Here is a 23,802-nt window from a genome sequence, read left to right on the forward strand (position 1 = left end):
TTCCCCTGGGAAATTGGTCTTGGTGCATATATTTCACCTGTGTATTTGGATGCTTGCTACAGTTCATCTTCAGAACACCTCTGTGCCTTTAAATCCTTTACTCAAAGCAGGCAGCAGACTATAGACCAGCTTACAGTGTCAGAGTCTCCCGGACATGAACCACATCCTTACCAATTTCAATATACTGGAATCATACCGGGGTGCTTAAAATGTGGCAGCTCTTCTTATTATATGGCAGGCACATCCTTGGCTGCACTGGAGTTAAAGCTGAACCTCTGCCTTCCATTCAGTCTTGTACAGTTGTACCGGCTCCTCTCCTGGACTGGAATTGCTTGCTCTGATTTCACTGCACACTGGGAGCTTCTCATAATGTGCCTTAGAAGCTGCAGCAAGTCAGATAGAGCCCGACTCATTTCCTGGCTGGAAGACATCCAGCCCCTTCCCCTCATACCTGACTGTCCACAACCCACCCCTTTCATTAATTGGTTTTCAGTTCTTACAATCCTGATGACTCAGCATTACAGGCTGCCTAGGAATGTCCACTACTCCAGACTGCTATACACCTATTCAGGCATTTTGAGATTTGCATAACTTCTCCCAAGAGCCAGCCCACTGCTTGCATCAGGGCTGAGGGCTCTTAAGAAGAGTTCTGAGGCAGGGTGCTGTGATTGGTGCTATGTACAGCAAGCCTTGATCTGCCTGCATTCCATAGAAAAGCACAGAGACCCATTGATGACATCACTGGCTCTATAATTAGGTATGCAATAAAAACAAAAAGGATTTAATACAAAATTTCATTAGCATGTTGGTGGGTTGGCGGTGTTGGAGGGATGAACCAAGAAAGGCAAAATACAAGCAGATTATATTCAGCTTTAACGTGTGTGTTTTTCCCTTTTCTTGCTTACGTCTGAAGGAAGGAACCGATGGATGGAGGTGCTAGGTACGTCAGTAAACTCAATTGTAAATTATTTATGTTTCCCAAAGCTACAAAAATTCTGTATTCTTCGCTTTGTTCTGTTCCGAGTATAAATAATTGACAGCCAGAGCAAGGAACCAAATGCACCAAATGTAGTTTTGTTGGGTCATATATACACAGCGCATAGTATGGGAATAAAATATTTCTTCTGAAACTGTTAACTCCGCCTATATCTCTGTGTATCAGGTTCTTGTCACTGTCTGTCTGTCTATATTCTGCTTTTGCAGAGGTTTATAGGCGTCAAATGTGAAAACATGTTTAGGTATTTATGTGTCTTTAGACCCTATTGAGGTATTTTTTTGTAACACATCTACAGATAGTTTATATGGTGTTTTTGTCATACACACCTGCCTAACATCAGGGCAAGAGTTTTCTACCAACTCTTCTCTCTACCGTCTCTCACCTCCTGTCCCATCTCCTTCATCTGTCTCTCCTCCTGCCTCTCTCTCCTGTCCTCTCCCTCTCTCTCTCTCTCCTCCTCCTCCTCCTCCCTCTACCTCTCATTTCTTACTCTCCTCCCTCCCCTCGCTTTCTCCTTCTCTCCCCCATCCCTCTCTTTCCCTCCTCCCCCCTCTCTCCCTTTTTCCTTTCTCTCCCTCTCACTCTCCCTCTCACTCTCCCTCTCTACCAGGGGCGTAACTAGAAATCGCAGGGCCCCATAGCAAAATTTTGTATGGGGCCCTGTGATTTCTAGTTACGCCCACCTGATAACCCACCTTCCCTCTCCTTCTTCCTTTCCTCCCACCCTCCTTCTCCTCTCTCTCTTCCCTCTCTTCTCCCTCTTCCCTCTCCTCTCCTACCCTCCCTCCCTTTTCTCTCCCTCTTCCCACTTTCCATCTCCTCTTCCCTCCCTCTCCTCTCCCTTCCTCACTTCTTCCTCTCCTCCTCTCCTTCTTCCCCTCCTCTATCCCTCTTCCCTCCCTCACTTCTTCCTCTCCCTCTTACCCCCCTCCCTCTCCTCTCCCTCTTCTCCCCTGCTCTCTTCATCCACCCTCCCATTCTCTGTTGCCCTTTTCTCCCTTTCTCCTTTGTCCTCTCCCTCTCTCTCTCTCCTTCTTGCTCTCTCTTCCCGTTTCTGTTTTCTTTCACCTTTCATCCTTAGAAATTCATTCCTTTTTATTTTCCTTTTTCTTTCTTTCCTGCTTTTCTTCCTTCTTTTTTTCCTTGTGTTCTCTCACATTTTCCTTTCTCTCTTTCTATCTCTTTTGTTCTCTCTCTCTCCCACCAGCCACAAGGTGGCACTCTGGCTCCACGTCTCAGTAATAATTCTATCACATTTTATTTTCATCTCGGGTTTTGCAGACGAGATATTCGCACTCTGCTTTGCGGCTTGAAAAATAAAAAATACATAATTACTCCTGAAGTAGCATCTTAATTAAGAAATTGAACCCTAGTTAAAATGACAGTGACACATTTCTTGGCGACGGGGTTATTTCCTTTGTAGGTCAGGTCTCCGCTGCTGTGATAGGTCCGATCGTTATCCAATTGATTAGTGATTGAAATGTAATTAAGGAGATATGTTCTGACATTTATCCAGACGTTTAAGCAAAGGCACGGGGAAAAGTAATTCTTCGGTCTAATTAAGTCCTTGTGTATGCTGGAAAAATATTCTCAGGATCATTCATTTTACGTGGAGTCACGAGGCGGCCCAACGAAGTCATCTCGTGGAGTCATCTCGTGGCCCAACGAAGTACTGATGGGGTGGTCATAATAATCTGGCCACTCAGTGTATATCTCTTCTTTTTTTTTTTCATTCTTCTCTATTTCTTTTTGGTCTCATGAGGCACATGTTGGAAGAGTTATTTTTAGTGATGTTGTAATGCATATATTATCAGCAAAAATCTACATTCTAGAATGTATTACATCTTATAGTCCTTCAAGCAAAGTCATTACCTTCACCTTGGGGTCCTAAGGCTCCCCTTTCTATGGGCCTGTATCACAAAACTCATAAGTTACAGTGGGCCTGTGCCTATAAGGTGCAAAGCCAAAGGAGGCAACTTTTTACCTGCATAGGTTTGATCGTACCTTTTTTTCCCCCACTATTAGCAGATAGACATACAGTCATCTCATATGAGTTTTACAAATGGAACAATAGTCTAAGCCAGGATTGGCATATTTTAAACAGGAAATGGAAGAGATCCTAGCCGTTAGGTGTGGCTTTGGATGGCAACCTTTTTTTGTCTACAGATTCCAGGTATGGAAATCTGACCCTGCTAAAATTGGAATTGTGGGTTTATGGGTGGAAAGCAGTGCATCTGAACATTGGATTGGATCTAGCAAAGGCTGGATACGCTCAGTGACCCATTTCCATCCAATCAGCATGGAGCCAGCTTCCCAGCCAATCAGGAAGCTGGGAGGCACGTCATTACTCGCGGAAGCACCACCACCTCCATGCCAGCGGAAGCACCACCGGTGTGGGTACATGTCCCTACCTTTCAGTCAACATGCATCAAGGTGGAAAATTCAAAGAAAGCGTGATCAGATACCTTGACTCCATGCTCTAGCTGCCCCAATCTGCCCCTGAATGCAAGTCAAAAACCTGTTACTTCCAAGTATGGGGCAAATGTGGCACTCCCACAAGGACCCCTGTTCCTATGCCCCTAGAGGGCAGTAAAATAAATGTGCCGTCTGCTAATGTAATCCAGAAAAGTTTCCATCTGCCCAGTAATCAAAAGGTCCCTTTGGTTTCCCTTATTGATGTAGAACTCTGTACAGCCAGATTCAGTAAAGCTCCAACATGTATTTCAGATCAGGACTGTGGCTTGAGGTCAGATTGTTCTCTGCACGTTCACATTGCTCAGCAACAAGCTGGGGGAATAATGCAAGCCCTGGGCATGTTTGCTGGTTCCCCCTGTCTTAGTTTAATTTTTAATGTTGGCCAAGTGTAACTTTAAAGTGACACTAAATTCAGGAGTTAAACCTTCAAAACCCATGCAAGTACCTTAACTATTAATACAAATTTATCTTATTTGTGTATCACTCAGCTGTAGATCCTCAAATCATCTCTGAATTGGTGCTGACACTGTCCTTCCTTCTGGAGGGTGACTACTTTTGTTCCACATGGTCATTGTTCCAATGTGTGTTGTAAAGTAGTTACTGCTCCAAGCTCACTCCTGTGAGGGACTACAGTCTCATGTTTAGTTTACCAATTTGTATTGAGAGTGTAGTCCATCACGGGAGTGAGCTTGGAGCAGTAACTACTTTACAACACACATTGGAACAATGACCATGTGGAACAAAAGTAGTCACCCTCCAGAAGGAAGGACAGTGTCAGCACCAATTCAGAGATGATTGGACGATCTACTGCCGAGTGATACACAAATAAGATACATTTGTGTTAATAGTTAAGGTACTAGAATGCATTTTTAAGATTTAACTCCTGAGTTTAGTGTCACTTTAAGACTGACCACTTTTAGAATTGGTTCCAGCTGTAAAAATAGAACTCAAATTTAATGTTATTTTGAGTGTGAGAGAGAAATATATATTTAATAATTCAGTTTAATCAGTTGATAAGAGGTCACTCGCTGCCTCTGCCTAATCGCTGCATCTAATTTTAATTACAACTTAATTTCATGGATCAGTCGTCAACGTATCTTGGTTGTATATAGTCATTAGATAACTGGCGACCTTATTCTGCTATACTTGTAAGTATTTCCTGGAAGGCATCAAAAAGGAAAGTCAACATTGCTGTGTTAATATAGGGGGTAAAAAGGGCCTTACACCTGACTGCAGTGTCTGAACTGCTACAATGGAGCTTAGATAGCTGAGCATGTGAGGCAACTCCTATGTCAGGAGCTTGGGTCCGTGGAAGACAAAAACGTCCTTTTTTTTGTAACATGTGCCTTTTGATGTGTCAGCCTTAGTCAACCATGGACTGCTTTTAAATGGCATCCATGTCAGCTTCCGACGTATGGTGTTTCTCCGTGAAGCTGAACAGCCCACATCCCTTTTGTGATTGCCCAATCGCAGTACCGGTTTTATAGATTTAAAGCAGAACTCTGCTTTATCAGCTTCTTTGGGGCTCCCTAGGTGACATTAAGGGACTAATAGACCCCTGAGGTCCCCATAAAGAGATCCTGTCACTGGATATTTGCTGTCACATAGAGGGCTTGTTCTCCCCCTATGTGATAGCAATAAAGTTAATTGTAAAAAAAAGTTAAAACTAAAGATGCATATAAAAAAAATCCCGCGCACCCACATACAAGCACATACAAACATGTGTCGCATGCCGGCTCCATGCTGATTGGCTGGAAAGCCGGATTTCTGGCCAATCATCATTGAACTGGTCGAACGGCCGGCTTGATGCTGATTGGCTGGGAAGTCAGCTTTCTTAATAATTACAGGACTACATTAATTTGTGTCTTTTATATCTTCCTGGAGACGAGCTTTAACCTCTTCCTGCCCATAATTTGTATATTCACCATATACGTATACCATATACCATATAATAAACAATGCCATGTGATTGTATTGGGGAATGCTAATATACAAATTAACTGCTGCAACACTTATGTGCTAGCAAAGAACAAGTTGATAAGAGGAGAGAGCAGAATGACCAAGCAATGAGCTCATCAGCCTGCTGCTTCTCTTTTTGCTATCCAATCACAGGCTGGGGGAGGGACAAGACCTGTGCATGTAACTTAACTGCAGAGAAAAAATAAGGTCTCCTGCCCTGTCAGACAGGGCTGTGCTGTGTGGCAGAGTTGTGGAAATCTGATGACTGTATGGACAGAAATACAAATGCTTTGGCAGGTAAAACAGCTCCTATATACATGTATGTATGTATTTCTTCCAATGTTTGTCCGGAGTTCAGCTTTGACTGAACGAAGCAAAACTCATTCCAATTACCGTTGTTTATTGAATTGCTAAAGCATTGAAATGTTGAACTCTTTGCTGGGACAGCTTCCTGCTGGCGGAGACCTTGCTATTCTTCGCATATTTGTGAATGATGTTACGTGTAGTGAGGAATAGCGGCCTTTTCAGGAAACGAAACCATTTAATATCCAATAAATTTTTTGCTACCGCTAAACAGTCATGGAAGTTGTATCTCAACAAACATAATTCAGCGAATGATCGCCGCTAGAGGCTGACGTAGCCAATGACGCAGTCGCAGCGTTTATAATGTTACGCAATGCGCCATTAAATGGAAAGCCAGCTAAACGTATTATTTTATTCAGGGAAAGTGGCCAGGACATGGTGCGGAGTCACACGGCGGTCATGAAGTAATCAAGGTCTTGAGAGTTGTTAACATCATTAGCTGGAAGGAACAGACTGTGCCGCAGGCAAAACCGCGTGCGATCGCAGATTTGATATTTTGAGCCCGTATTGATTAACCTTCCGCCAGCAGAGAAGGAGGTATTTGCAGTACAACTGGGAGTAGGAAGGAATAAGTTGACTTGTATCATGCCACATGTTACAGTAGTTCACTTGTATCATGTCAGATGTTACAGTAGTTCACTTGCATCATGCCACATGTTACAGTAGTTCACTTGCATCGTGCCACATGTTACAGTAGTTTACTTGAAGAATGCCACATGTTACAGTAGTTCCCTTGCATAGTGCCACATGTTACAGTAGTTCACTTGCATTGTGCCACATGTTACAGTAGTTCACTTGCATCATGTCAAATGTTACAGTAGTTTACTTGCATAGTGCCACATGTTACAGTAGTTCACTTGCATTGTGCCACATGTTACAGTAGTTCACTTGCATAATGCCACATGTTACAGTAGTTCCCTTGCATAGTGCCACATGTTACAGTAGTTCATTTGCATCATGCCACATATTACAGTAGTTCACTTGCATCATGCCAAACGTTACACTAGTTCACTTGCATCATGCCAAACGTTACAGTAGTTCCCTTGCATAGCGCCACATGTTACAGAAGTTCACTTGCATAATGCCACATGTTACAGTAGTTCACTTGCATCATGCCACATGTTACAGTAGTTCACTTGCATGATGTCAAACGTTACAGTAGTAACAGAAGTCACCAGCACTCGATATTTCGTGGGAGAAGTAGAAGCACTATTTATTGAACTATTCATGTCAGATGTTACAGTAGGCCCATTTCTGAGCATGACGAAGGGGACCTTGTGTGGCTGCGAAAACGCTTTAAGAGACAGCATCTGTCAATAAATGAGCATCTAATTGCTGTTATTATCGTTGTTGGAGTGCTGGTGACATCTTCCTTTTTGTAGATGTTACAGTAGTTCACTTCTATCATGCCAGGTGTTACAGTAGTTCACTTCTATCATGTCATATGTTACAGTAGTTCACTTGCATGATGTCAAACGTTACAGTAGTAACAGAAGTCACCAGCACTCGATATTTCGTGGGAGAAGTAGAAGCACTATTTATTGAACTGTCACATGAATCGTTAAGCCAACGTTTCAGGGCCACGCAGTGTCCCTTCTCCTATGCATGGGCTATGTACAGCACAGCGATTGATGTCAATGCTAATTTATATGGTAATATCTGATTTTGCAGAGATGTTCGGTGCATAGTTTTCTCTACAACCATTAATAAATATATTTAAATGAACGTTTTTGTGCCCGGATTTCAGCTATAAATGATCAGGCCGGTACTCTCCGCAGAGCATCCTGAACCAAGACGTTTCAAGTGAAGACTTCAGATAATGAAGCTATGGTTACCTACACAGTAATGAACTCGCAAAGCTTGATTATATATTATTTAGTATTCAAAATCATTCTATAAATACAAACAACTTTTGGGGATTCATAAAATGAATTTGACAATGGGAAAGGTAAGGATGGGCATAGGATGCTCAATAAAAGCCAGTGGTGGTCCCAGTTTTGAACATCATATGTGAGTGTCATAGAGCAGGGAGAGAGTGGTGAGTGCCATCATGGCTGGAAAGTATCCTTGTGAACAGGATCAATGTTTCATACTATATTGGACAAGCATGAAGGGGCATTTGTGTTTTTTTTGCAGCATTGGTGATGTTTGTGTCCAAACGCTCATGTGTGCTGCATAAAGATGAGCAAATATCACCCCGACTAACCTTTGGGAGATATCTGCTGGGTGCGCCGCGTGCAACTACATACAAACACGACAATTGTGCCACACACGTTGGGTATCGCCACATGTGCCAGAGAGCAATAATTTTAGGGACAAAATGAATGGTTACCTCTAAACTGATGACCTGTATACACGCAAGTTTAAAGTTTGGCATGTTGGGTATCTATGTACTGGGCTTATCCTTTATATTTTATTTTTAAACATGGGTATTATATTGTGTTTTTGTTCACTACAATTAACTTAAGTGAAATTGTTACTGAAATTTTGGGTTTGATAAAGTGTTGCGCTAACATCATGCGACATAAAAATTCGCAACTGCTGCCATTTTATTCTACAGGGTCTCTTCTTTCACGAAATAAATAACTCTTGAGGGTTTTAAGTAATTTTCAGGCCTAAAATGAGGATTATAACTTGTGTGCAACAAACACCTTGGCAGCAAAAAGATTAAAGCTAATGTACAGCTTAAGAATCTATAAATGCTATAATGTCTGTAGCCTGGCTACGTTTCTACACTACTAGATGATGTTTATACAATGAAAATAAACAATATACCAGTTTTACAGAACACATTTCTGCGATATTTGCCTGTTGCAAATGCTGCATTTTACTAAAAAAAAATATATGAATTTTCAAAATGGAACAAATCATTTTAATCTGTCCAGTGCTGTATGTGTTCACATGAGTAGTAGTCCTCAATCTCTCCTTTGCAATTGCACTTTGCCCATCATTATTGGTTCTTCCCAATTTAATCTTGAAAATAAATTTTTGTGTGACCTCTCAATTTCATAAAGCAAAAATGTACTTTCAAAAGTTGACTGCAAAGGACCAATAATGATGGGAAAAGGGCAACAGCCTTCCACAACCAACCAGATGTAATCTTCCAAAGGTTTACATTGAACAGCAAAAATGGCTGCACGTTGTTGGATGGGTGACTGCACTTTGCACATTGCCCTATGAAACTAGCCAGTGGGTCAGAAGCATCAAATCATGTCATTGCATTCATTGTCTGTCCATTACATTGTGTTGTTATGTTCCACTGCCATCCTAACAACTTCTCCTTCACTTTTCAGTAATGTCATTATTAGCGATACATTCTTTGGATCAAGCATCAAAAGAAAACTTAGGTATATGTGTACTGATTGCACATTGTCATTCATTGCATGCCTCCCTTTGCCTGCTCCTTTATGTGTAGTTGCATCACTTAGTTCGTAGTCCACATCTCAGCACAGCCGAAATACTGCAAGCAGTTTTGGGATCTGCTGACGTATGTCTAGCTTTGGATTATGTTTGCGACTGTATTCTTTTTTTGTTTTTTGTTTTTTAGAGATATTTAAAGCATTGTCTCTTACCATGCTGTTCCCATAGTTAAAGTTACCTGAAATTATTGAACAGCAAGGGGTTGGTTTAATGAAGGCAAATTGTTCACTTTGCAAAGGCATTTTCACTGTGCAAGGGAATTTTCCCTTTGTTTATCGAATATAGTGAACATTTACTTTGCAAAGAATACCCAATCACATGCAAGGAAAAGAAAAAAAAACAGTACTTTTGCTTGCACGTGACTGGAAGATGAAAGTCAGTTAAGCTTCACCCCGGTTACTAAACAAAAGGAAAATTCCCCTGCAGTGTGAACACCCTATTTACCTTGTTTTACAAAAAATGTCGAGGAATTAACAGTTTAGGTATAGCAAGAACAAGAGAAGACAAATACAAAGCCAAGGTGTGTAAATTTTGTACGATGACAATCCAAAAAGTTACAGACAAGTGGGGAGCAACTAGTAAGATTAACTAGAGGCAGATGAGGTAGGAAGGGAAGTGAGTAAGATAGTTCCAACCCCATCAAAAGATATTCCACAGCAGCTGCAGGGCTCAGGGAGATATGGAAACAGCAAATTATATGGGTTTCCAAAGTTGGAATTGCCTGGTATAGATAACTAGAAACACAAAAATTAGAGTAGGAATGTGTGATTGAATGTACAGTAACAAATAGCATGACCAGGGTACTTTAGAGGGATACCATTCTTCTCCAACATTCTCCATTCCGTACTGTGACCTGCACCCCCACAGAACTCCCTCCATTTCCCAAATAAGACACCCCAGACCTGTATGGAATTCAAAGGTCACAACAGCCACTTGTTTTCTTTAATTAAATACAAACTTCAATACAAAAAAACCCCAATATATTATCTGAAAAACAAACCTAACCCAGTATAAACATTTTTGTACCCCAGTTTTCCGGGTCCTTGAAGGCACATGTAGTAAACAAAAAAACACCGCCCCATAACAAACTGTGTCTACGGCTTCAGATGACTAGTAATGGGACCCCAGCAGCAACACCACTGCCTCGGGGACATCAATCTGTTAACCATAGACACATCCAGCCCAAAAATTAGGTGCTCAACAATTGACCACCACTTAAAGGACACCCACGCCTATGATGGGTCCCCAAACCATTCTCCATAAACGAAGGCATCCCTACCACCTTCAAGAACCCCAAACCGCCCGAGACTGCCGTGACGAGCCAAACAGGAACCTAGACAGAAAACAAAAAGACACACAAACAAAATAACAACGGAAAAACAGCATCAACATTGGGGCGGGCGGGAACAATCCGAAACCATTCCACCATCTGGGGAAAAACAGCATCAACATTGGGGCGGGCGGGAACAATCCGAAAGAACCTTGACTGTTGACATATATTTTAACTCATGTAAATGTAAGACCACTTGCCAATAACAACTGAACACTTCAACTCCAGGAATAAACTTTTTGCTTTTAATTTGGACAGATTAAAACCTTGGTCGGGATTTTATTTTGGTTTGCATGTCTGCTGTGCAGATTCTCCTTACATCCTCCTTTCCTGAGCTAAAGGTCGTGTTTTTGGAGGGTGTATTAAAGTGGAACTTTAAGCCCTCTTCCTAAAAATCACTTTAGCGTACACCTCTGCATGCTGATTTGAAATCATCTTACATTCATTAGCTAAACAAACGTATTTTTATTTTACTTACAATTTCTTGTTTTGCACTTTCTGGTTCACGTTGGCACAAAATGATGTAATGTGCCCAAGCATTACATTCTGGGAATGTTACATCAGCAGAGCATTGCTGGGAAATCATATCTGTAATCAGATCTCAGGGAAAGGCATTTTCCTCCCCTGAGATGATGTGCATGGTCACATGTCCTAGTCACATGTGCCAGAGTTCCAGGAAGTAAAGGGAGATATAGTAACCTGCCCTTAGTTAAAATGGGCAGAAGAGAGGGGAAGAAAAGAGAAATAATGTATGCAAAGAATAAAAAGCCGGCAATGATCTAGAAGTATGTGTTTGTCGATTGTCATTACTAAACATTTCTAAAGGTGCCTTTGTTATTATTATGAAGATATAGGTATAGTTCCTCTTTATGCCCCATTCTCATTTGCGAATGAGTCCGATCGCATGAGTCTCATGAATTACTTGGTGAGACATATGCGAACAACTGCAGGTGGGGGATGCTGTACAATGCAATGATAGCTACCACTGTCCGCAGCCGTTTGCATGCACTGTAATCACACATGTCGCTATTACCTGCAGACGATCATCCCTAGACTGTTTGCATCCAAGGGCGTCTGAAGCCATTCCTGAAACTCATCCAATAGGCTCCATTCGCAACTGTGAATGGGGTCTTAGGGTAGTTTAGTGTTTTTTTATTTAGTGCTCTTTAGATTTGTGTTTGCTTTCCTTTTTTTCTGTATTTAATTGTCATTTGTGTGTTGTCACTTTGAATCTTTAATTTTTTTCCACCATCTGGGGTTTTTCTTTATGAAAAAAAAATAAAAAATAATGAGGCTAGTGAGGGGCCATTTTCTAGCACAAGAACAGGTCCACGATAGTTGAAAGGAGCCTCTGTAACCCTTAGGAGATATTTATATTCCTTTTGCACTCTTGAAATTCAATACAAAACAATTACGCCTTCCCTTTTGACTCCCAACAAATTTAGCAGAAATGGTGAAATTTTGACAAAGCCCCTAGTTTTTGCCAAAATGTCTATAAAATGAAACATTTTACTTATGCCTGCTTTTGACCCCATTGGTACCATACTTACTGACACCTTGGATTTCCAGGTATGAGGAAGTGTCACTGGGAAATAAAATTGGGGTTAATCTCCCCAACATTAACAAACCATTAAAGAAGAACTCCCGGCAGAAATCTTAAAACTTGCAGTGGTGCTACCCCTGCACTGCAAAGGCTAAGTGTTACTTTTCGTCTGGTGAAGAAAATTACAAAGGGTGCCTGACTGCAAGGACGGGCTGACTATTAGACTGGTCCCAGCAATGGAATGTCCCTAAGTGTCTCCACGTCTAATAGACTGTGTAGGATATGATGACTTATAGGACTTTAGACCCCTGGAGTGGAGGGGGATTGAGGTCTTAAAGCGAGCCGGCTCCGAGGTTCGACCAGTCCTTGCAGCCTCGCTCCCCTTTGCTCCATCGATGGCATGCCCCTTGGCATCTTCATGTCCAATACACTGTATTGGACGTGATGACTCACAGGACCTTAGACCACCGGAGCAGAGGAGGGAGTGAGGTGGAAGGGACTGGTCTAACAGCCAGCTAGTCCTGAGGTTCAGGTTAGTATATCAGTATTTTTGTCCCTAGACCAAAATGAGCACTTAACCCTTCCATTGCGGGTGTAGCCCCACTGCAAGGGTTAAGATTATTTCTGCCCAGAGTTTTTCTTTAAAAGTGGGACCGAGGTCCTAACCTGCCCCACTCTATCCAAAACCTCAACAAAAGGTCTTGGGTTCTGAAGACTAACTCTAGGCTGCTGTAAAATGTAACCATGCATTGGGATCCCTCCCAACACTTCTGGGGTTTAATGCTTATTTTGTCTAGGGGAATTTGTAACATGCAGTGGAGGAGGGGGACAGTGCATGGCTAAGTTTTACGCTTTCCCAGAGTTTAGACTTAAACACACAATCTTTGTCCTTAGTTCCATGCTGTAGCCACAAATTGCAAAAATTTAAATTTTTGCCCAAGATAGTGCAGTTAGCAGCTGTGGAAAACAAAAGTCTCTGCTTTAGAAGAAATACTAAAAGATGCCAGATTGTACTTGTGGACTTGCAGTATTATTTATCAGTACAATAAAACTTTGCTATTAAAAATGGGACTTGTTGCAAGTGTTATTATCAGGAAAGATCCAAATGTCAACACAGCTCACTGTGCATCATTGGCATGCCTTTGTGTCAGTATGAATTAACAATCATCCTTAAGCTGGCCATACACCTATAGATTTTCTGCAGATTTTCTATGGTCACATGGAAAAAGTGCAACAGATTCCTCCATCTACGCTAAACTGTGTGTATGGAGGAATCTCCCACTGGGCCAAGCTTCGGTATCTTGCTAGTTGGCCCCGCTCGCTTCCAAAATACCTGAACAATACCTGCATTCATTCAGATTGTTCAGGTATTTTGACAGCCAACGGGGCCGACTAGCAAGATACTGAAGCCTGGCCCAGTGGAAGATTCATCCATCCACACAGTTTAGCATAGCAATGCAACAGTTAGATATCTATTTTCCTTCATTTCCCAATCGGTCCTTTTTATTACTATGGCTACTGTATCTACTGACATTTGCTTGGTTACTATGTGTTACTGCACTTTATTGCTATTATCTGCTTTTAACGAAAGACCTACACCTAAGCATATTTGCCAACATTGCCTGAAACTCAGGACATAATGGATGTACTTCACTTTAAGGAGACTCTCTTAAAGCTACAGAATCATTTATCTCTATAAATAAGTCTCTGGCTGTTTTCCAGGCATCTGAAAGTCAGGTTTGCAGGCAAGTATGCAAAGGGTATTTGCCTGAACTAGTGACCAGAATGAACGTGGGTAAGAGATCAGTATTTTTCATCTTAAAATGTGAAGAAAAATGTGAAGAAAAAGAAAAAAAACTGCAAGAGAGTTCAGGAAAAAGTGTCAGTACTTTTATCTACATCAGGGAAATGCATCTTTTATTCTGTGGTTGTTTGTCATTCTGGGAGTTCACAGAATAAAATACTCTGCATCCTGTCAATCGCTTAAGGCCCTTTTCTGTCTGAGCAGGGAAAATGGCTGCACCATTAGCAGGTTTAAAATAACTCGGTTACACATTTTTCTGGCTGTGTTTTAAAGCTTTTTTAAGCCCAAGAACAAAACTTGTTACAAATTGCAGCTTGCCAGTCCTCAGATGTGGTGGCTGCATTTGTTTTTATGCTTTTAATTTCTTTTTTCGCTTGGTAATCCTGCAAAATAACAAACTTCCATCACGTCATGTTTATCCCCACTGTGTCTATAGGGACAGCCATGGTTGTCACCCAGGCTGAACTTTAAATGTCTGCCTTAGTTCATCTCAATTACATAGTGGATTCATGGTGCCAGGGCCGGCGCTAGCGCAAGGCAACATGGGCAGCTGCCTTAGGAGCGCCAGGGAACAGGGGCGGAAAAGTCGGCCGGGCAGTGGCAGTCGCCGGCATAAGTCCGGCCATCCGATCGAGAAGATGGTGGTATTCTCCATTGCGCTGTATTATGTATTATTGTATTGTAGTTCCTCTATAACTGGTCAGTGGTAATCTGCAATGGAGAATACCACCAGCTATAGAGGACTACAAATCCCAGCAATAATATAGAGCTGCAACAATTAGTCGATTAAAATCGACAATTGAAAACATTGTCAATGTTTTTCATGGTCGGGGGGGGGCGGCAAAATGCACCTTTGCCTGAGTTGGCAAAAATCCTTGCACCGGCCCTGCATGGTGCTAGTTGTTTATATGATAAAGATAAGGTTCTTTTGAGGGTTTTTTTAAAAGAAGAACTGGACGCTTGAAGTGGGGCTACCCTCACGCTGCAAGGGCTAAGTGCTCATTTTGTATAGGGAGCTAAAATAACAGACTTCTACTCACCTGAACCATGTTCCCATGTGGCTGTTAGACCAATCACTGGAGCCACTCTCTCCCTCCTGTAGCTCAGTTTCAGGGTCTTTTCAATCTTCTTATAGCCTAGGCCATCTTTATGTAGAGCAACAATTCTTTTTTTTCAGATCCTCAGGGAGTTATTTGTCATGAGGTGCCATGTTGAACTTCCAGTGACCAGTATGAGGGCCTGTTCACACGACGTCCATTTTGTGTGCTGACCGGCTCCGTACGCTGCTGCACTCAAAATGCATCCCAATGTATCCCTATGTGTTTTATGGGCTACAGTTCTCACGTGCGCAGTCCGTCCAGCTTACGACAGAAAAAATACTGCATGTCACATTTTGTCCGGTCCGGAAACGGTCCGGAAATGCACGAACGCGCACGAAACGCAACGAAAACGGAACGGAAATGCAACGCAATGCAGCTAAGGGGGAAAAAAAGACAAAATTGTATTCTTGCTCCACTTATTATGATGTCATCAACGTTGACAAAAAATTAACTGTCAGCATCCGGACCGAAAACGCATCAAAAACGAATCAAAAACGCGTCAAAAACGCACTGCATCAGCAGCTCCACGTCTGCTGATCAGCACCTGATCAGGACCTGATCAGGACCTGATCTCATGTGAACAGGTCCTGAGAGAGTGAGAGCGATAACACCAAATTTAACACACATGAGACCTTGTAACACTAACGAGTCACATGACACCGGGGAGTGAAAATGGCTAATTGGGCCCAATTTGGACATTTTCACTTAGGGGTGTACTCACTTTTGTTGCCAGCGGTTTAGACATTAATGGCTGTGTGTTGAGTTATTATATATATATGTATATATCTTGATATTCATTCTGAATAGCATCTCATTATATGGTGTATATATAAAATATGCACATTAGGGATGTTCAGATACCAAGTATTGTACTCGGTACACGTACAAGTACAGATACTTTTTCAGCTCCTAGACTAAATGAGAGAAAAATTCAAAAGTTAGGAGGCAGCTGTCATTTTTAAGGAGCATACAGAGCTCCTGGGATTTGTGCATCTCCATTTTATGTATGATTTTGTTTTTATATATATATATATATAAGGGATGCACCGATACCATTTTTTGAAGTACAAGATCGACACCCTGTTTGTGTTGATGGAGGAAACTGGTCAGTTTGTTTGATTTAAGCCAGGTCCCAGCTGCAACCGCTGCAACCCTGGCAGTTCTCGAGAAAATGCCAAGTATCGGTACTGGTATCTGGACATCCCTAATGCACATGTATGGTAAAGCATTGGCATCCGCGCTGTGCAGTTCTGTAGCACACATATATAAATACTTTGTGCATCGCTGTAGGTTTCTATTGTGCAATAAGTTTTGTTAAGGTGGGAATTGACCCTGAAAGGTTTGGATGACTTGGAATGAGAATTACCTTCCTTTGATCTATGACCTACAGTCATTGTGAAGTTGGGTGCTGAGGTTGGATGAAGAGACCTGGCATTCCAATTCTTTCACATTCATCCTAAAGGTGTTTAGTAGGGTTGAGGTCAAGGCTCTGTGCAGGCCACTTGAGTTCCTCCACACCAAACTTCACAAACCATGTTTTTATGGAGCTGGCTTTGTGTGCAAGGGCAATGTTGGAAGATCACCATTGTCTAAAATGTGTTGTATGCTATAGTATTAACAGTACTCTTCACTGGAAACACCTGAACCCTAAAATTTGGAGGGGAGCCTGTATACTTTGATCAAATGGTGCATGTACTGCTATATAAAATGTCTTTCCAAAATGAAATGCAAATTCTGAAATTAGAATCAACAGTTTTACCTAGAACAACAATTTAGAGCAAAATCTGATTTGATAAATGACAGAGAGTAAAGGTTCAGTTCAGTAAAATCCAGTTTTTGGCAAAGCGGCTCCATAGAGCTAGTTCTGCCCCTCACCATATCACTGAGGACCTTTAATATAAGTGGTGAATTTAAAACTAATTTCATTGTCTCCACTAAATCCACTTTGGGGTATTTCCAATCACTTCATGCCCTTGTTTCACTGGGATAGGAAGTTGGAGGTAATCTCTACAACAAAGACTATAACATCAGTAAACACATCTTTTTAGAATTTTGGGAAAGGCTTTGAAACACTGTCAGGGGGCCTCTGTGCTTCAGTTGTTTTGTTTTTCTCTTTGCACATGATTTTTTTTGCTGTTCGATCTTACTAAATATCTGAGATCTTAACTGTGTGTGTGCTGGCCATTTTTGTCATATTAGGTTTTTATTCCTGTCTGTGTCCCATTGGGGGTGTTCTCTGTCACTTCCTGTCTCAATGAAACACTGTGTGACATAGCGTGAAATAAAATTTACCTAAAGAAAATATGGGCAGCAACATAAACCTAACAGAGAAGGCTTCTAACACTTTTCTTTTGTCCCCCCCCCCCCAAAAAAAAAAAAAAGTTTTGGCTAGAGTTAAGCTTTGCAATGCAGATTACTTGAAGGGAGTCTGATGTTGGAAAGTAAGTTTAAGTAAAAGCTGCCCCTTCAAAAGTCAGTAAATATTTACCTCTCCCTAGTCCTGTCTTGACCAATGGCAACCTGAAGATTAGGAATTTTTCCCCTGAAGTCACTTCAGAAACCAACACTTCTGGAAGTATCAATCTCCTTTGTCCTCCTGCTGCGCTCTGTGGTTTTTTCCACCGACTCCTATGTCACAGCAGGACACAGTAATGGCATAGGGGTTGGTGGGGGGAACCACTGACCAGGAGATCGGCTCTCTTGGAAGTGTTGGCTTCTGAAGAGCCTTCAGGGGATGATTCCTATACACATGAAGAAATGTAGCCATTGGTTAGATCCAGTTGGCTCTGGTTAGAGCTTACAAAGACCTAAGTATTGTTTCCCTGATCCCAAGTGACTGCGCTGGTGTCTGGTGACTGGTCGAACTCAGGAGGAGGGAAAGTGTGAAGCCGCAGTCAAAGTGCATCTCCACCCTCCAATTCTTTGCACTTAAAAGCTGCTTTAAAGTTTTTGAAATTGCCTGAAAATTGACCAGCATAAGGATGGCTCCCATAAGGGTGGTCAAGATGTGTTTGCAAGTATAGTCACCCATTAGTGTCCATAGCCAGCATACGTTTCTGTAAAGAAGAAAGGTAGGACAGACCGAACAGATGGGATGAAATGAAAGGAGGGAGAGGTGGTTTGAAGTTAAGACTTGTATACCAACTCATCTGATAGTGTTAGGAGAACCTCTGTTCTTCTTGTGTCCTTTCCTCCCTTCAAAAATAAAATGTAATTTTGCGGCAATGTAGATGAGAAATTTGGGCCGCACAAAGTCAAGGATAAAGAAAAGCAAATTTGCATTCATATTGCTCTGTAATGTTGCATGGCCTATTTGAATTTTCATGCCATGAAAGAAGATGTAATTGCAGTATTTAATGGGGAAAAAAAAGATGAAACCGGGATTGCTACATTGTTTATCAGCACAAATTCTTCTGTCTTTTATGGCCGCGCTTGTTTACTCCATACAAAGCCACAAGATGCTTTTTAATCTAGCTTTTAGCTTTTTTTTTATTATTCATTTTTTGTACGGAGCGAAGAAAGTAGCATAGACATTGTCAGTGCAAAAAGTGCTTTTAATTCCATGTACAAAAGTTTCAGGAGATTATCAGGACATAGGAAGTTATGATGGTATGGTTCATGTGAACGGCATTTTCCTTTATTCAGCTCACCTCCTGTTTGCAAATTTCCTAAAAGGACACTCTATCAACCTCTATTACCCAGGTCAACGGTTTTATGCACCTGTGTGCTTTCATCTCGGGTAAAATTGTGGCTTGATAAGTGCAGCAGGTAGACCTGCATGGTAAACCTGAAGCAACAAGTTCACTTTATTGATATGCGCAAATCAATGGCTCATCTTAAAGGTTAAGCTGGCCTTCAAGCAGAAGTCTGGGCAGTGCTAAAAGAAAATCAGATTTAACACACATCCCCGTTATCCAGCTGATGAAGAATGCATTGCTTGTTTTTCTAGATGTATAACACAACTCTTTATTAAAAAACATAAAAATCACAGACTCCAAGAACAGAAACATGCGTTTATTTTAAATCTGTACTCCAAGAACATATGCAGTTACAATTCATATAAAGGAGCTATTCTACCTGCAAGGGGTTTGCATTTCTGCACATCCAGTCCTGAGATTTACACAGCCCTACTGGAAAACACCATATTGGTGACCTTGCAGTGTAGTCTGACCCCCCTCTCTGTGCCCCAGCTTGTGATTGGACAATGAAGGAGAAGCAGGAGACTGATGAAGACATCTTTCTGCTCCCTCTACACTCTTCTACTGTCATGGCAAGGTTTTATGACAGCACACCTGAGTGGCTCATAGTACTGATGCTCCCTGTCCTTTTTTTCTATACAGAGAATTACAGGAGGCTGAAACCAAGTCATATTCAAGTACTTACATTAATTGTATTTAGAATTACTTGCTAAATATATAATTGCATTTGTGTTTTTCCCTATCTGCCTGGAGTTCTTCTTTTAAGGATTGTTTGTGATACCTACAACTAGCATAGAGGTTAACTTGGGTGGGACTCCTGCAAGCATTAATATCGTTTTAAAATTGTAAATGCATGAGTCAATATAATTGCCTGTTGGAGGGCAGTACGCTGAAGATCTGGACCAGTTTTTACCACATTATTTAATTTTAATCCAGAGATTTTCCTTGATGTACTTTTTATTTGCATCTATATGTTCTCAGTCTAATAGCCAGAATCATTCAACCCACTTCCTCTGGGCCCAGATTGTCCTGGACCAGCCTCCAGCCTGTAGCTGGACAATGAAAACCACTGTGCTTAAAGGAGAACTATGGGGTCAGTGTTTTTCCCCATAGTTCTCCTTAGGGTAACGGGAGGACACAAACTAGCGTCTTCCCGTTACCCCAAGCTCAGTATAGCGCGAGCTACAGATCGTGCTATACTGAGACGCCGCAGCCGGAGCGGATCCCGATTTAGATGACGGGATCCGCCCAGCTGCGTGAGTGACAGCTGGCTCTGACTATCTAGAGGCAGAGCCAGCTGTCCCTGCCCCCTCCCCCGTCCGTTCTGCCAGTCAGCGCTGGCAGATCGGAGCGGGGAGAGGGAAATCCAGCCCCTCCCCCTGTCACGGCAGAGAGCCGTGACAGGATCGAGAGGCGAGCGAACCCGGTATGTGTTCGCTCACCTCCCGATCTACTGAGCCGACCTGTGACAGTCTCATTGTCACAGGTCGGCTAGAACTATGAGGTGAGTGAAAAGCACTCACCTCATAGTTCTCCTTTTAATATTTCAACCCTTGTGTTCCTATTGATTTAGCCATCCAAACAAAATTGTTTTTTTTACTGTTGCGTGTAAGTCCAGTTAAGGTATTGGCTAAAGAATGTGCCATCCCTCCCCATCTCCACCCTTAACTTCAGAAAATTCAGTTTCTACTTCCTGGGGCATGACTGAATAATTATAGCAACATGTAATTACACCTTACAATAATTAGTTTTTAAAAGATGCATGTTTAATTTACTACAGCATCTATAGTACAAACTGGAATATTGATATATAATGTACTTCCTTTTTTCCTTTGCGCCAACCATATACATTATATTGCCAAAAGTATTGGGACACCTGTCTTTACACGCACATGAACTTTAATGGCATCCAAGTCTTAGTCCGTAGGGTTCAATATTGAGTAGGCCCACCCTTTACAGCTATAACAGCTTCAACTCTTCTGGGAAGGCGTCCTCAAGGTTTAGGAGTGTGTCTATGGGAATGTTTGACCATTTGTGAGGTCAGGTACTGATGTTGGAAGAGAAGGCCGGGCTCGCAGTCTCCATTCTAATTCATCCCAAAGGTGTTCTATCAGGTTGAGGTCAGGACTCTGTGCAGGCCAGTCAAGTTCCACCACCCCAAACTCACTCCATGTCTTTATGGACCTTGCTTTGTGCACTGGTGCACAGTCATGTTGGAACAGGAAAGGGCCATCCCCAAACTGTTCCCGTAAAGTTGGGAGCATGAAATGTCCAAAATGTCTTGGTATGCTGATGCCTTAAGATTTCCCTTCACTGGAACTAAGGGGCCATGCCCAACCACTGAAAAACAACCCCACACCATAGTCCCCCCCTCCACCAAACTTTACACATTTGGCACAATGCAGTCAGGCAAGTACCGTTCTCCTGGCAAACGCCAAACCCAGACTCATCCATCAGATTGCCAGACAGAAAAGCGTGATTTGTCACTCCAGAGAACACGTCTCCACTTCTCTAGAGTGCAGTGGCGGTGTGCTTTACACCACTGCATCCGACGCTTTGCATTGCACTTGGTTATGTAAGGCTTGGATGCAGCTGCTCGGCCATGGAAACCCATTCCATGAAGCTCTCTATGCACTGTTGTTGTGCCAATCTGAAGGCCACACAAAGTTTGGAGGTCTGTAGCTATTGACTCTGCAGACAGGTGGTGACTTCCCAGTTGCCTCCACTTTGTTATAAAACCAGTAACAGTTGACCGTGGAATATTTAGTAGCAAGGAAATTTCACTGAACACCTGAATCCAATGATTTGGAGGGGTGTCCCAATACTTTTGGCAATATAGTATATGTAGTGTGTTCACCCATCATTGGTAGTTCACGGCACAGAACATAGCTTTCCTCTTTTTTGCTCCTTTTGGGCATCAGGTACCCTGTCCATCTTTGATAACCTGATCTCTAGATTAAAGTTGTAGGTTTGAGGTGTTTTCTTGACAGACATGTGTTTAGCTGTCCAAAATATCAGTGCATCTTCTCTCTTAACTGACCTTGGCTAGTGCGTACACTCGGTACGGTGAGGGTAATTTGCTGTCTCCTTTTGACTAATTTCCAGCAATTATTGCAATTTCAAAATACATTTGTTGAGATATCCATACAGCACACAGAATGCTAATTTTAAAGATCTAGTGTACGTGGACACAAGAATTACTCCACCAAACTTGCCTATCTGAAAAATTTAATTTGCAACAAGGGTTGGAGTAGGCCTTGCTTGATCTGTTGGTACTTTACTGCTCTGTTGCCTCCACAGGCCATTCTCTCCACAGTAGATAATTAGCTATACTTGACCTTCCAGCCAAGCTACTGTTGTCTAAGAGTCTCTTACATATGCTGTATATTTGTGAAGAATCTAGCAAAGCAGTAGTGGTCAATTTAACTTGTAAAATCAAGTGCAGCTCCTGATAATTGTTGCAAATAATCAGTTTCTATGCTCTTGAAAACTGGTGACAGTTGAGGACCTGTAGATATCTCTCCAACCATCATTCTAGGGACATTTGCCTATCTATGAATATTTTAGATTGTTTGATCACATTTGTTCATGCATAATATTTAATTGAGTGTACAACTTTGTTTTTTCCTTTACAGTCAAAGGTGGAGTCTTCTAGACCGAGTACGTTTGTCCAATCCCCGTGGGACCAGTCCAAAAGCCAAAACTTTTTCCCCACTAAACATTGAAGGTGTTGAAGAGAGCCCCTCCAAAGAGCCAAAAACAATGGGAGTGAGCAACAAGGAGCGATTCCGCACTGCACTAAGGATGAAAGCCTATGCCTTCTGGCAAAGTTCAGAAGGTAATAACAGTTTTTCACATGTAAAGCTTTGATGTTTCACCCTGTCACCCGATGTAATGTTTATAGTATATAGGGGTCTATTTATAGTTGCAAAAACATCCATCTCTTTTAAGTAGCATTTGTAAAACGGTGTTATGTAGGACTGAGCTGAGAAATGCTGAAATGGATTTTGAACATGTGAAATATAAAGCTGATGTCCAGGCAGATATAAAAGTAGAAAGCAGGAATCACCAGCACTCAGTAAATAATATTCAAGTAATAAACGTCCATTTATTCAGACATGTCGTCACAAACGAAATATTAATGTTTCGGGGCTGCACAGGGTCCCTTCATCAGGGTGATAATGTGACATTATCATGTGATGGTCACATTATCACCCTGATGAAGAGACCCCGTGCGGCCCTGAAACGTTGGTATTTCGTTTGTGACAACCTGTCCGAATAAATGGACTTTATTACTTGAATATTATTTACTGAGTGCTGGCGATTCCTGCTTTCTACTGTTGATGTGCACTGAGCCATCCGTGATTATCACTGCGAGCACCACCATTGCAATTTGGGCCGGGAACGCTGTAAGGAGTGCAGAGAGACCTTCCATTTTCTAAGCAGATATGAAAGTCACAAATGAATACAGCCATGTATTGTCTGTATAGAACTTTTGGAACAAGAGCCGGGTTGTCCTTTATTCAGGAATGACAAACAGAGAGTTATTCTAATTGAAGGAAGATGTAGCTGAGAGAGAAACATGAACAGCTCTTAGCACATCCAGACAATGGAGGGACATTTCAAATTTCTTTGGTATATAGCAGCAGGACAGAGGGATATACTGTAAGCACCATGTCCTGATTAAGGTGAAAGGAAGAAATCACCTCATAGAGAAAGGAGGCTCTAAGCCTCAATACATTCTTGCCTTAGTGCAGAAAAGAAAAAGGTTGTTTACAAGCCAAGGCCAGTAAATCTGAAATTAGCCTTGGTGGCAATGAGCAAGGCCACCTTGTCATGAGAGCTGACAGAGGAATAACTTTAATAGGTTCAAAGGGCAGTTCTTGAAGGACTAGCAGAACCAGGTTGAAAGCCCATGAAAGGCAAGTATTTTTTTGGAAAGGATTCACAAAAGCTGAAATTTGTACCTTGATAGGCCAAATGTTGATCCAGACCATCCATGGAGTATCCATGGGATAACATTTTCTTGATAAAAGTTAAAAATGTCTAGAAAAATGGTGAAATGCTATTTCTGGGGAGAAAGAGCATCAATTATGGTAGGACACTAAGGAAA

At 41.9% G+C, this 23,802-nt stretch overlaps 1 protein-coding gene across 1 annotated transcript in view; it reads left to right on the forward strand.

Moving 5' to 3' along the window:
* KCNQ3 (potassium voltage-gated channel subfamily Q member 3) overlaps positions 1–23,802 on the forward strand; it is a 154,020-nt gene that overhangs the window by 119,104 nt on the left and 11,114 nt on the right. The window contains exons 9-10 of the mRNA XM_018569977.1: positions 914–940; positions 22,325–22,527. Coding sequence (XP_018425479.1) covers positions 914–940; positions 22,325–22,527 — 230 coding nt within the window. The remainder of the gene's footprint in view (positions 1–913; positions 941–22,324; positions 22,528–23,802) is intronic.

Source organism: Nanorana parkeri, unplaced genomic scaffold (assembly GCF_000935625.1).
Source record: "Nanorana parkeri isolate BGI_ZX_2015 unplaced genomic scaffold, ASM93562v1 scaffold1437, whole genome shotgun sequence".
NCBI lineage: Eukaryota > Metazoa > Chordata > Amphibia > Anura > Dicroglossidae > Nanorana > Nanorana parkeri.